At 36.0% G+C, this 15329-nt stretch overlaps 1 protein-coding gene across 1 annotated transcript in view; it reads right to left on the minus strand.

Moving 5' to 3' along the window:
* Positions 1–2435: 2435 nt before the first annotated feature.
* The window catches only part of vwa5b1 (von Willebrand factor A domain containing 5B1), a 76013-nt gene continuing 63119 nt past the window's right edge, over positions 2436–15329 (minus strand). The window contains exons 21-22 of the mRNA XM_038309204.1: positions 11717–11840; positions 2436–3784 (exon numbers count right to left, since the gene is read on the minus strand). Of these exons, the coding sequence (XP_038165132.1) occupies positions 3143–3784; positions 11717–11840 (766 nt within the window). The 3' untranslated portion in view covers positions 2436–3142. The remainder of the gene's footprint in view (positions 3785–11716; positions 11841–15329) is intronic.

Here is a 15329-nt window from a genome sequence, read left to right on the forward strand (position 1 = left end):
AAATAAATAAAATGTTCAAAGTTATTTGGTGAGTTAAATAGATGAAAGATGCAGCACATAGCTCTTCCTTTTTACAGCCGATTGGGGATTGAAGGTTCAAAAAGTCTGGCATTAATGCTGCATGTTGAAGGAAATTAGTTCAAGTATCTTTTGGATCTGTTAGTTTAACAAAGACTAAATATTCTTATTTTGCATAATAATAATTTGTTTAGTTAAGCTTCTAATTGGTTAGAAGATGCGACTGAACATTATGTTTTTTATATTTTTTCCCTTGAAAACGGCTGCTGCACACGTTTTAGCAAACATCAAAGCATGGTCATATTTTCATTTACAAAACCCATAAATTCATATCATTCAAAGAAGATAAACAACAATCACCATAATTCCAAACAAAGCATTAAGACATGCACACTCTCCCATTTATACCAGGCCCATCTATATATTTTTTGAAAGCAAACATACAGATTTTCATTTTTTCTTTAGCTGTTTGCATATTTTTCAGTCTCTGCTACACTTAAACTAAAAAGTCAAGTAATAATAACACTGTAACAGTCACAGACACAAGATAAAATAGGGAAAATACCACCAGTAGGAATTTAAATGCTTATTAGTAGAATCCCTCCTGCCTTAACGACACAACTATTTCCAAAAAATGCAGCAAGTGTTAATAAATAATAGGAAATCTTTTCTCTCATTACTGTTTTATAGCATTGCATCCATACAGTAACATCAATATGATAATAACAGTGTTGCTCAGATGTTCATGGAGACTGGTTCAACATGCAGAAACCAACACTGATTTACACAAACTCACAAACACATTCCTCACGTCAGAGATCCAGCGACTGTGTCTGGTTCCGGTGAGGTTATAGCTTATTATAAAAGTGTCTCTGAAGAGCCAGTGATATGTTAGGAAGAACAACACACAAACAGAGCAAAACGCACATTGTTCACCACTGCAACGGGGGAAAAAAAGAGAAAAATCCGACTCTAGAGAACAACCTGTTCAGCAGACGCTGCTTTGCAGCATTGTTACCCCTTGAATTTTCTGGCAGTACAGCCAAATGTGTTGATATTATATGACTTAATGTGATAGACTAACACCAAGTAGTGCATAAGGAAGAGAATACATGCTTTAATCTTCGATCTAAAAACCTAAAAAAAACATGCAGGGCACTCATCTTCAACCACCTTAAATCTTTTTTTCAGCTAAATTAAATAAATCCCTATTAGAAGGCACCTAATTGGTGGAAAGATTAATATTTTTTTTTTGTACCCCTGAGTCAACATTATGAAGATCCACCTTTCAGTGCTTTTCATTCTGTAAATCTTTCTACCTGTTATAAATACATGGTTTTGATATACAATAAAGAAACTGAATGGCAAAGAAGTTTTGTGATCAGAATTAATGAAAGAAAGTGGATTAAAAGCATTGCATGCAGTCAGTTTCACCATTTTATAGCTTACATTCATATCACAAATTAATAAAGAGTCTATCATGGTTTCACGATCACTGTGATGTGATCCCTGAGGAATATGGAGGAACAATATATATAATAAAGATACATAAATTGGATTTTCTGATTAAATAAATACATATACTATCCACTAAGTAGATGTAAAATGTATTTATTTAAATATTTATTTATCTAATATATATTTCACCCTGTGACATGAATAATAGTAATAAAACAGACTGGAGAATCCCTAAAAAATAATATTTACCTAATTATTTCAATCCATTTTTATCTATATTCATGTAAAGTAAAGGAATAATATTATTTAAAATATACTTTCGTTTATTTATTTCATGAGAGATTTAATCATTTATATTATTATTAAATCAATTATTGTCTTTTAGAATTTATGGTTTACTTACTTGAGTCATGTTTTAGAAAAATAAATAGATGTTAAATTTATTTGTTTCATGTTTATTTAGTTAATGGTGCATTTACATCTACAATGGAAAAAATCGAAATCTAAATAAGTAATTTTTTCTTAAAATAAGTGCATTTGTTGTGATTGAGGAGGATTGAGGAGGTAAAAGAGAAATTTTGCCAATGAAACAAGACAATTTACACTTAAAATAGGAAAACACAATTGCATTGTCTTATTTCAAGTGTATTTTATCCAATTATCTTATTTTAAGAGTAAAAATACTCATTCCATTTGGCAAACTATCTAATTTATCTACTCAAATTAAGGGTAAATACACTTAATTTAAGATATTTTTACTTATTTCTAGATTGTTTTTCTAGTCTATGCAATTAAATCAGGGGTCCCGTTATACTGATTGTTAAATGTAACCCTAAGCTTTATTAGAAAAGGTTTAGGGCAGGGGTCACCAACGCGGTGCCCTAAAGGACCACACGGGGGGGGGGGGGGGGGGGGCTCAGAGTCTTCTAAATAAAGAACAACCCACCAGTGGGCTAAGTTTGAAATGTTATTTTATTCTGTTGCTCTTCTTTTTAATCATTTATAGAGATTTCAAAATGAAAATGTCTAAATAAACTTAGAAATTAACAGAAACAATAAAAATATGTTGATAATGAGCAAAGTTTAGGCTAACGCTAACTCTTGCAGCTCATGGGTCAGTAATGGTCGCCCTTCCTAAGTCTCGGTACCCTTGAAGTGGCCCTCAGCCTTAAAAAGGTTAGTGACCCCTGGTTTAGGGAATGAAATGGTATGCAACGTACAGATATAAAAAGGGAGAGGGGAAGAGAGAGATAGACATAAAGAAAAGAGAGAAAGAATTAAAAAAAAAATGCTACTCTTTCTAATGAGCCTCTGGGGCATTTGTAGAACAACTTCCTTTATTCCTAAATTAAATTGCACACAAATGATTGCATTTATTGATAACGTTCAGAGTAATTTTTTTTAGACTGGCTTCTATTTAAGAGGTTATAAGCAAAGAGGGTCGAATCAAAATCCTCAGCCTAATTTTTTAATTTTAATTTCTATTTTTGAAATGAATTGAGCATTTTCCTTTTACAACAAAACCATGCTTGGTGTTTGTCTATCATGTAACATAATATGAATACATTTCAAGGGGTTTGAATACTGCAACGCTGCTGTGACGGTACAGCCATGGTAAGCATAGTAACGTACGGCACTCGGTGCCTTCAGTGGTGTGTTTCAGGTCTCAGACACTGTTGGGGTTGTAACAGAGCATGTTCAGCTGCAGGTTTTCATCCCAGTGTCTGAGAATTATGAAGAGCTGATTGGCAGCAGCCTTGATGGAGGCTAAATCTTTCCCCTCCGGGATGTCCTGTGCATTCAGCCACATGCTGGCTTTGGCAGCCACCAGCTCCCACTCCGTAAAATAACTGGCAGAGCTGTGCTCCAGCCAGGCCAGGGCAACTGCTGTTGCCCACACCAAATTCTCCGGATCCTGCATCCTCTTCAGTGAGCTGCTGGGTGATGCTGTTTCCGAGCCGCCGAAACCCGAGCTCCTTCCAGCATCCGCCTGGGTGAACGGGAAAAACTGGGGCTCGAAGGCGGTGGGCTGAGCAGCATCCTGCCATGCGTTTCTAGATAGATAAGAGGGGCTGTGGATGCCAGCAGTGTGCTCTGCCGCTCTCTGATAATGATCTGGCTCAAGCGGTGATCTGGACCCATCATCTGAGCTGTCAGTGCGGCGGCTGCTGGAGTGAGACAGGGGGCCCAGGCTGGAGCGGTGGCTGGTGAAGGGTGACGTCCACTTCAGCTTGTCCATTGGCACGTTAATGGCTTCACACAGAGCTGAGTCCAGGAGAAATGCACCGCAGGCTAACTGCAGCAACACCTGCACACAGGGGAGGGAAATAATTTGCCATTGTTGTTTCTACCAAAGGGAAACTTCATAAGCTGTATTGTATTCAAGCTGAAAATCAACTCCCATTTGTATTTGCTTTCAGAGCAGCAATAAAATGAGAGGAGAGAAAAGCACCTGAGCACCTGATTTGCATGCTTGCTCCTCATATATACAGTCTTAAAAGAAATACTCTTTTGCAGCATAATTCAACACCTTGTTTTGGAGGAGAAAAATCTTACTGCATATGTTCATCCTGTGTATGTTTGATAATAACATATATATTCCTTCAATTGAACTTATGCATCAATTAATTGATTGGCTAGTTTGTGATGTAAGGCGGTGCATTCCTAACCTGAGTCCGCCAGATGGATTTGCTCGGCATATCCATCTGGAAACCTTCCGTTGAAGTAATTTTGGGAAGGGGCGAAAATACTGGTTTGCTGATTGGCCTATGTTGGTGATAGACGGGCCAAATAAACCAATCAGATCAACGAAGCATATGACGTAACAGAGCGATGATGAAGAGGAGCCAATTGATAGATCAAACTCTTGCCGAAACCAGTCGGGAGAAGAGCATAAACATCTTTTCCTCTGAGAAAAGCCTCCAGAGCAGTGTTTTGCTCTTCTTTCAGTGAAGAAATACTCTGTAATTCCGATAAAACTTGCTCGATAGCCACGCTAACGCTAGCTTCATCGGCTGAAGCCGCCATGTTCTTTAGACTGAACTGTCGTGCTTCTCGTTGCGTCACACCTCAACCCTTCTCAAAGCCAACGATGATTGGACGTTCGTTTGGTGAACGGCTCCAAATTTTCTTTAACGGAGAGTCTCCAGACTGATCTGCGAGTGAAACCTTGAAAGCTCGCGAGATCAGGATGGTCTCACGAGGCTAGTGCATCTCAAGTGCCTGTATTGCTCAACATAAACAATATCTATGGCCTTTTACTTTAAAATGCATCTCTGTTTAATATGTTATGTTTAATATGTTATGGTTTTCACACTTTGAATTAAGTACTAAGGAAATACATCAGCAGTTGGAAACAAAATTGTGACCTCAACCCCCACCTATGAAAATCTAAGTTGTTGTTTTTTTTGTTTAACCCTATAATGCCAAATGTATCGTATTTGATACATACTGTTTCTGAAATGTTTTGCGTCTGACAGCTTTTGCATAATTTAATGGTAAAAACTTTGCTCAAAATCCTATTGTACACAATCAGGTATACCTGATAACAGAGGGCAGAAGACTACACAAAAAATAATCTTGACTTATCGCATAGTAATAAATTATTAATATCAAAAATGTATTTCTGTTCGTTTTTTTTTTTTTTATACATATTTTGTTAAAAGGCCAAATAAGTAATTCAAACCAAAAAAAAAAAGTAATTTTCTGTTTTGTTTTATTCTTGGATTAGGCTTTAAAGGGTTAAAAAGTTTTTGGTTTTTTCCAATTACCTTTAAATAGGGCAAAGAAAAAAAAACAACAACATGGCATTTTTTTTATTCCCTTGATACCTGCATTTATATACGTTCTTACCTCGTTAGGAGCCATTTGTAACCGAAACAAGAGCATAACAAAGGGTCAAAGGGGTTAAACACTGACATTATTTTTCCTTTGTAAAAATATACTTCAACCAAAATACAAACAGGTTCAGATTTGTTTGCTCCCCTAAAAGCTATGGGTAGGTTTTTTTCTTCCTTTTTTCTGATTTGCAGCCTTTTTCTTGCTGTTTTTTAACCACTTTCTAGCATATCTTGTTTTTCTTTGACAAAAATCTATAATTCCTTAAGGTTTATCCTTCTGAAACTGACCCTCATCTTTGGTTTAACCCACAGATATCAGCAAAATTCTAACCAGAACCACATATCCTCCTCTTTATCTGCCACTTTCATTAGTTTTCTTTTCCAGATGCACCAAAGCCTCCATCATGTTTCCCTGTGTGGAAAGTGGAATATAGATCTTTCCTGTGAATAAACATAGTTTTAGCTCATTTGGCCAAAGGACATTTCAACCTGGAGAGACTCACAAGGAGACAATTAGAAAGCTTATTGACACTAATGATTTTAAATATTCTGGTGCTCAGACCCAGACAGACAGCACAGAGCTGAGCATTGCTGATGATGATATAATGGAAGGATTATCAAAATAGAGATGTCTTTCCCTTTGGACACTGGTGTTAGAAAGGAGGTGATGGATGAAAGGAGCAGCAGGAAGACCAGAGTGGTGAAGGGGGCAGAGGAGGGATGTTGCTTGGTTGTAAAGCAGATTGGACCACAATGAGAGACTATTTGCTGCTTAGAAGAGCTATAGAAGGTTGATCCGGATGACACGGCAGTCAGGATATGCAGGTAGGGCTTGGCAGTCTTCCTGTATGGAAATATCCCATTCTTCCTCAGGTTTTTATTTAATGTTTACTCAACACTTCAGTCTATTGTAAAGTTTTCCATTTGGAACAGGTTTTTTTAATTTTTTTTCATTGTATAATACATCCCTGTAGTTCATTCACAGGATGGACCTCTGATGATAACTTCTAATTTTTCTTATTTACTCCTTAATATTTTGGCAGTTGTTCTGGAGCCTCAAAGGCATGATGGGGGGATCTTTAAATACCTTGATGATGTATTTCAATTCAGTTCTTGAATTGTCTTTAAGTCTAAAAAATAAAAATAAAATAAAATAAAAATATATATAACTGTTTTACAATCATTGAACAACTGGCTTTATCATGTTAAAACGTGTGCTGGTGTTGGTCTATGGTTAAAATCTGCCAGACAATCCGGAGTGTGAGAAGAATGTGACAGTGGCTTGTTTTCTTTTCATGTTGACTCATTGTTCACCACCTCCACCTGCACCACCCTAACCCTAACTCAACCCAATTTAAAACATTCCCACACGACTCAGAAATTGGCCCAAAAAAATCGTACAGTCTATGTCTACCCTTAAATTCATTTTTCAATATTTTAGCATCACAAAGTTACAGTCAATCACTATACATTATTTTGTACTGTTGCTAGTCGAGGGCAAGTTATTGCAAAAGCTTATAATGTGTTTCCCCTTTTGTTATATTGATGGTGCCTCCCATCCCTTTAGCAAGCCCATTTTCCCTCAGTCAATCAATTAAGTAATTACATCAAATTCATTGTCTTCATAGCATAAATATCAGTTTCAAGGTGATTTGAAATTTCTTTTTATATGTAAAGAATATATATTGTCATATAATTAGAAGAAAAAAAACAATGATCAACATCTCTGCCTCTGACAACTCTTTGCAATCTATCTGGTAAGGTTACTGCTCCAGTTTGCAGACACAGCACCAACAGATAAACACACCCATCCCAGTTGACACAGAAGGTGCCAAAAAGATGTTGCAACAACCTGTAAAAAAATATAAAACATCTGTTTATTAAATGTTCATAGAATTTTACTGTACATCAGGTAAGGTTGTACCCATAAATCTCCCACTATGGCCCTATTGATACAAAATAGCCTTTAGAAAGTGCTTTAGGCTCCACCCCTTAGGGTAAATATAACACATCCTTTGGTGACTAGTTACGATATAGCATGTACGGTGGCTGAGAAGTGCAAAACACATTTACAATTCAAAAACACATTAACAAATAAAAAACAAAATAACATTTGAAGAAACAAAATTATATTTTACGAAACAATTTATTTTTGAAAAAAAAGTTACAATTTTTAAAAACACATTTACATTTTAGCAAACAAATTTACATTAACAAATAAACAAAATAACATTTGAAGAAACAAAATTATATTTTATGAAACAAATGTATTTTTGAAAAAAAAAGTTTAAATTTTTAAAAAGACATTTACAATTCAAAAACACATTAACAAATAAAAAACAAAATAAAATTTGAAGAAACAAAATTATATTTTATGAAACAATTTATTTTTGAAAAAAAAAGTTTAAATTTTTAAAAATACATTTACATTTAAGGAAACAAATTCACATTTTAAATAAGTTAGATTTTAGGTGAGAGAAAGTTTCATTTTAGAGAAAAAAAATACATTATAGGGAAACAAATTTACATCTAAAAAAAATTGACCGTTCGGAAACACTTGTACAAGTGCAAAGACAAAACTGCAAGTGGCAAAACACATTTACATAGACAAAAACAAATTAACAAAAGACGGCTACACGGAAAGGGAATGTCCCAGTGGCCGGATGTGACGTCACGATTACCCTGACTTGTAGTACAAACAGCTCAATCTGTAGTCCTCCTGCTTCACGTGAAAAATCAGCGGCGATTTTAGATGGAAAGAATTGCACTGAAGCTGTTTTTCTTAAGTTTACGCTAACCGAACAATGTTTTCAGCCAATTTACACCATTTTGTTCTTCGTGCGGACGGTCTCTGGAACTTTTACGGGACACGGTACAAGGTGGCAGGACCAAGCAGCAGGGCCGAGCTCAATTCGTGGCAGTGGCAGAGCCTGCCATCGGAGAGGCCGATGGTGGCCGCTGCCGGCAGAGCCTGCCATCGGAGAGGCCGATGGTGGCCGCTGCCGGCAGAGACTGCCATCGGAGAGGCCGATGGTGGCCGCTGCTGGCAGAGACTGCCATCGGAGAGGCCGATGGTGGCTGCTGCCGGCCGAGGCCACTTATTCGCAGATAAAGTACTCCGTTCCATCAAGTAAATGTGACATTATAAAAGTTTTAATGCAGTTTATTAAGCACTAACATCACAATAAAAAGAAACCCATAAAGAATACATTTTAATACAGGTTATTAAGCGATAACATCACAATATATAGCCTATATATATATATATATATATATACATATATATATATATATATATATATCTATATAAAACAATCTAGTTAGAAGTACTATAAATAAGGCATTTGCCGAAAAACGGCAGGAAAAATACCCAAAAAATAATTAAATACCAAAGAAAAGTAATTAAAAAACTACATGACAAAATAATAGTGGCTCCGGCAAGTAATACGCCCGGCCCGGCTGCTTGGTCCTGCCACCTGGTCCGTGTCCCGTAAAAGTTCCAGAGACCGTCCGCACGAAGAACAAAATGGTGTAAATTGGCTGAAAACATTGTTCGGTTAGCGTAAACTTAAGAAAAACAGCTTCAGTGCAATTCTTTCCATCTAAAATCGCCGCTGACTTTTCACGTGAAGCAGGAGGACCACAGATTGAGCTGTTTGTACTACAAGTCAGGGTAATCGTGACGTCACATCCGGCCACTGGGACATTCCCTTTCCGTGTAGCCGTCTTTTGTTAATTTGTTTTTGGCTATGTAACTGTGTTTTGCCACTTGCAGTTTTGTCTTTGCACTTTGTCTTTGCACTTTGCACAAGTGTTTCCGAACGGTCGATTTTTTTTTAGATGTAAATTTGTTTCCCTATAATGTATTTTTTTTCTCTAAAATGAAACTTTCTCTCACCTAAAATCTAACTTATTTAAAATGTGAATTTGTTTCCTTAAATGTAAACGTGTTTTTAAAAATTTAAACTTTTTTTTTTCAAAAATAAATTGTTTCATAAAATATAAATTTGTTTCTTCAAATATTATTTTGTTTTTTATTTGTTAATGTGTTTTTGAATTGTAAATGTGTTTTTAAAAATTTAAACTTTTTTTTTCAAAAATACATTTGTTTCATAAAATATAATTTTGTTTCTTCAAATGTTATTTTGTTTATTTGTTAATATAAATTTGTTTGCTAAAATGTAAATGTGTTTTTAAAAATTGTAACTTTTTTTTCAAAAATAATTTGTTTCAGAAAATATAATTTTGTTTCTTCAAATGTTATTTTGTTTTTTATTTGTTAATGTGTTTTTGAATTGTAAATGTGTTTTGCACTTCACAGCCACCGTAAGCATGGCTGTCAGAGAAGAATAATATCCAAAGAATGATCTGTTAAAAAAGTAGGGAAATACTAATATAAATAATAAAGATAAAGAGATGGAGAGAAACAGACAAAGACAGCTAAAAAGAAAAATGGAAGGAAGGAAGGAAGGAAGGAAGGAAGGAAGGAAGGAAGGAAGGAAGGAAGGAAGGAAGGAAGGAAGGAAGGAAGGAAGGAAGGAAGGAAGGAAGGAAGGAAGGAAGGAAGGAAGATGTAGAAAAACTGATAAACATAAATAAAGAAATATGAGGAGAAAAAACAGCATTTTCTGATTTTTCGACTGCTGTTGTTTGAAACCATAACTTTAATGCCTACATTTATTGTTTTTTCAGATGAAGGACAAACATCCTTAACAGACTAAAGGAATGCCATGTTGAAGCCTGCATGCAGCTTTCAATAAAACGACCAGATGTCTCCCACTTTCCATCCACAGAGACGCTAGATATTTTCTTCCAGATTGGTGGCACAACAAAAGCTGCACACTTTCTCAAGAACTGATAAACATTTCAATATCTATTAAATGTCTTTATTTAACAGCATGCTGTGTTTCTATTGACTGTTGTATTGAATTCATAAAATACAATCAATTGCCATATTTCTGTTATTAAAAAAACACATAACAATCATGTCTCCTTAATGTGTGTCAGAAATAGACTGTATTCTCACCCACAACTTTCTCTCCTTCTTTCTACAAACCTTTCATTTTAAATCAAAAATCAAAAGCAAATGTGGTTTCATGGTAGTTTGATTTTGATTTCGTTCTAGATCTAAATGTTTTTCCTTTAATTGATTGAATCAGAAATGGAATGATTTGTCAAAAAAATAAGGATAAATACTTTATTCTTAAACAAGGAATGTACCTCCAGTGGAGAAACAAAAAAGCCTGTTCTGTCTGCCATCTGAAACATTTACATCTGCTGTACTGTACAAAGTAAAAAGCTTGGCTAAACTCAACCAAAGTAAAACATTTAAAGTTACAATCATCTGATAAATATGTCCAGTGAGGATAGTCTTTGCTTTTGACATGTAGAAATTAAAACTTCAACCTCTTTCTCTCTTCTCAAACTTCTAGTCCGTAATAGCAGATGGCTGCTCACACTGAGCCTGATCTCGCTCGAGGTTTCTTCCTGTTAAAGGGGAGTTTTCCCCTCTGGCGTCGCTACATGCATCCTCAGTATGAGGGATTGCTGCAAAGTAAATAACACAATGCAAGCGACCGTCTACTCTCGCTGCATGCAAGAGGAGTAGAAGCTGCAAATCAGACACTCCATGCCATCTGCTGGGTTTTATTAGATGGAAACTTTTAACACATTGGAAAAAGAAACTGAATTTGACTGTTTGATAAGAATGATTAAACCAGAATATGTACTTTACTTGGAGTCTGTCTGTTGAAGACAGAAGACAGAAGTTTGTTTTAATTTGGCATGAGACGAAAAACTAAACTGAATGCGAAAGAAATCAGCAGACGCATTTCTTCCTGTAACACTTGTAGCTTTGGAAGGTAAAAAAACATGTTAGAAAAAAAGGATTTTGAAGGCTAGGCTTTCAGTACTCAAAGCGTGCAGATACAAGGTATAAATTTGAGATCAACCGATCAAGGTTTGGATCCTTTTTATTGGGCCTGATATATTCTGCTGATACTTTGGGGCCGATTCTTAAGACTGATGTTTTTTCTTCCTCCATTTACATGATATAAATAACAAAATATTAGAAATGCTAGACAAGTTTCCATTTAAACAACAACAACAACAAAAAAGACATTTAGTAATGAATCAAACTAAACATTAACAATGGATGGCAAATGGAGCGGGCGGCAATGAATGCGCTTCATGTGATTTAAAGGCGTGGCTGCAGAATACACTAATGTAAGCCTTTCTGGCTGGGCCCCCCTTTTATGTGCAAAAAAGACTCAATGTGATTTATCACCTCAGACTAGAGTTTCTTTCTCATGTTCTCTGCCATTAATTCATATCAATCACACTCAAGTAAACCTGAATGTTAAAATAGCATTTACTAAAAACAGTATAGATCTGCTGCTCACCAGGGGAATGTAGTCTTTGTTCTCGTTTTCACTCTCTCCTATTGAATCACCGGACTTGCTGTGAGATCGACACATGAATCCTTTGGCAGCTCGGGTCAGTAGGCGAGTCCTGCTGAGGGCCAGCCTGGAAGAGGAGAGCAAGAGAGGAGTTATCTGAACACTATCTGCAACATTTTAACTCAACACATAAAGAATTCAAGACAACTTAACAGCCTTAATAAATAATTAATGCAGTAAGGGAGGGGGGGTACAATTTAAAAGGAAGGGGAAATTTTAAGACTAATAGATGTAGAACAACAAGGAAAAGATTATGTTTATCAATTTGCGGAGCTAAATTATGGAACAAACTAAATGAGAACCTAAAGCAATGTCCAAACATATTCCTTTAAGAAATTATTTTTTAAAAGGTATAGAGAAGCATTGTTTGTGTTTTTTGTTTTGTTTATTTGTATATATATATATATATATATATATATATATATATATATATATATATATATATATATATATATATATATATATATATATATATATATATATATATATATATATATATATATATATATATATATATATGAAGGTATATGTGCATATATATTAATGTATGTATATGTGTAGGTAGGTATTTATTTATATGGAGCAGCATAATTATAAATATTGTAAATTGAAGAAATACAAGAATTAAAGGGGTAGGAGTACATAAGTTTTACTTCTTCCTACTCCTTTTCGCACATGTAATAGAGGTATATTAACTCAGGAAAGAAGGGTACCTTGTTTGTTGTTTTTCTCTCCAATGTTTTTAAACATTGTTTTATTGTTTTTTTTGTTTTGTTTTTTTCTTGCATGTTCGAAATAAAAAATCCAATCTAATCCAAAAAGGTCCAAAAAATAAAAGGGACACTCTAATTTAATGAAATATTTTCATTGAATACTTTGTTCTGTGCAAGGTTGAATGTGCCGACAACAAAAATCACAAAAATCATGAGTGGAAATCAAATGTATTATCCATTGGGGGGGTGCATTTGGAGTCACACACAAAATTAAAATGGGAAAAACACACTTCAGGCTTTGATTTAATGTCCTTAAAACAGGTCAAAATGAGGTTTAGTATTGTGTTTGGCCTCCATTTCCCTGTTTGACTTCTCTACAATGCCTGTGCATGGATGGTCTCCTGTGGGATCTCCTCCTAGAGCCGGACTAAAGCCTCCACCCACTCCTGGACAGTCTGTGGTGCAATGTGACGTTGATGAACAGATCGAGACATGATGTGCCAGATGTGCTCATCGCATTCAGGTCTGAGGAAATGTAGTCCAATCCGTAGCTTCAATGCTTTAATCTTGCAGGAACTGCTGACACTCTCCAGCTACATGAGGTCTAGCATTGTCCTGCATTAGGAGGAACCCAATGCACCAGCATTTGTACAACAGTATGTGAAATTGTTAATCAGTGTTTGTTCTCAAATGAAGGGGAAAAAAAAGGAAAACTTAAAGCAGCAGATAGCACTAAAATTATCTGTTGAACAATTTTGCAAAGTCTTATTTTAAATATATCTGCTGTGTTTTTATTTATATCTACTTATGTTTGCACCGAGCAATATAGTATAAATGTTTAAAGTATTGGAAGAAAAAAAAGACCAATTTCAAGTTGGTGTTTCCATAGCAATGTTTCATCATTCCTTTTATCCCACCAACTCTATCTATCTATCTATCTATCTATCTATCTATCTATCTATCTATCTATCTATCTATCTATCTATCTATCTATCTATCTATCTATCTATCTATCTATCTATCTATCTATCTATCTATCTATCTATCTATCTATCTATCTATCTATCTATCTATCTATCTATCTATCTATCTATCTATCATCTATTCTTACCAAAACCTATAATCACATGTTTCCATAGTACATAGTTAAATATGTTATATATTCTTCATATTTTTTCTGCCCTATCTTTACACTGATGTTGGTGGCTTTAAATGTCATTTCACCGCATGTAAGGCATAAAGACATTCTGATTTAAATATATATCAGGAGAAATGAAAAAAAATGCCTTTATCTCTAATTTAAGTATGTTTTTAATATTAACTGTAAAAGTCTTCAGGAAAACTTATAAATAGATAAAGGCAGCCACTGCTCCCAGTTTCCTCTGTGTTCCTATGGTTGCTGATGACGCAGGCAGATATATATTTGCAAATACCTGACACTGTCGGATATTTAAGGACACAAGTATATTTGGCTGCAAGATGCCAGCAATGGCCAACGTTCAGACTTCCTCACAGCGCAACATCAAACTTCAGATTAAGACCTGCAAGCAAGGATTTCTCCACAGTTTTCATACAATCCTTATCTTTCTTCTGCGATGGCTGGAAAATCGCACAGGTTATAAAGTCCATTAAACTTTGTTTACGTCATTAAGACATTGAGGAAGTGGGATTTGCTGAACAGCATGACAACAGTTCAAATACAAAGACATCTTCCTAGATGCAGTGATGCTTAAATTAGACTAACATTTTTGAAATAAAACCTTGTCTTAGTAACCAGGCTCATAATATTGATTACGGTCATAAAATGTCAACGCATCCGCCTAATGGTTTAAGAGCAGATAAATAGTGAGCTGTGGCTCTGGTTTGTGTTTCTCCCGAGAGGTTTGGAGAGATTTCCAGGCTGTTGTGATGTGCTTGACGTGTGGCTTCAAAACTGGTTGTACAAAACTGTTTTATCATCGATTTAAGGGCCTCTTAAGTTTAGGAAAACATCTGACAATTTAAAAATCCATGTGAGGCAGTCTTAACTTGTACTTTCTGAAAAAGTTGTCAGGACTCCAGTTTTTGTGTTTGTCTGTTTGTCTTGTCTTTGTGTTCTCCCTTCCACCACCAGGAGGCGCCTGGTTCCGGTCCGCCTCCTCACACACCTGCAAACGGTTACCTCATTAACGGACTGCTCTTAAGCTGCTGGTTGCCACTACCTCGACGCCAGAGTGTTTGCCAGTTTGGGATACTCTAGCCAAGCCTTGTTTATTCTGAGCCTTATCTGAGTTTTTGCATTTCGAGTTTTTGTACTCTAGCCAAGCTGAGATCACATTGAGTTTGACTTAGTGCTTGTCTTGCCTGGGATTCAACTCTGTTTGTTTTCGCCTTTTCGGCAGGAGGCCTTCCTGCCAACTGGACCTTTCTGGACCGCCTTCTCCCAAGTGGGATCCACTGAGTCTTACACTGAGCGACGGATTCCAAACAGGAGGTTTCAATCCACCCAACTTTGAAGACGCTGAGATCACTCTCTGAGTAAGGAAATCATCTTCACCACGTCCCGTTCAAGTATCTCAGGAAAACTGAGTTGCAACCAGCGGCTGCATCATTCCACTCTGTCCGAGTTCTGGGTAAACCCTGTTCTGCCCTCCACCGAATCAAACAAACTCTGAAAGACCAACACACAGACTGGAGTCAAAGAGTCTCCACTTCTCTGGAAACGTGAATGGCAACAAATCCTCTCCTTCAAGATTAACAACTCCAATCTCCCACTGAGCCTGAACTTAACAGTCTGCCTAACAGTCCCTCATCTTCCAGTTTCCGGCTGAGCTGAGTTCGGAGAAACTCTAGCCTGGGTGCCA

This window comes from Cyprinodon tularosa, unplaced genomic scaffold (genome assembly GCF_016077235.1).
Source record: "Cyprinodon tularosa strain WSP-4 unplaced genomic scaffold, ASM1607723v1 ctg66, whole genome shotgun sequence".
Lineage (NCBI taxonomy): Eukaryota > Metazoa > Chordata > Actinopteri > Cyprinodontiformes > Cyprinodontidae > Cyprinodon > Cyprinodon tularosa.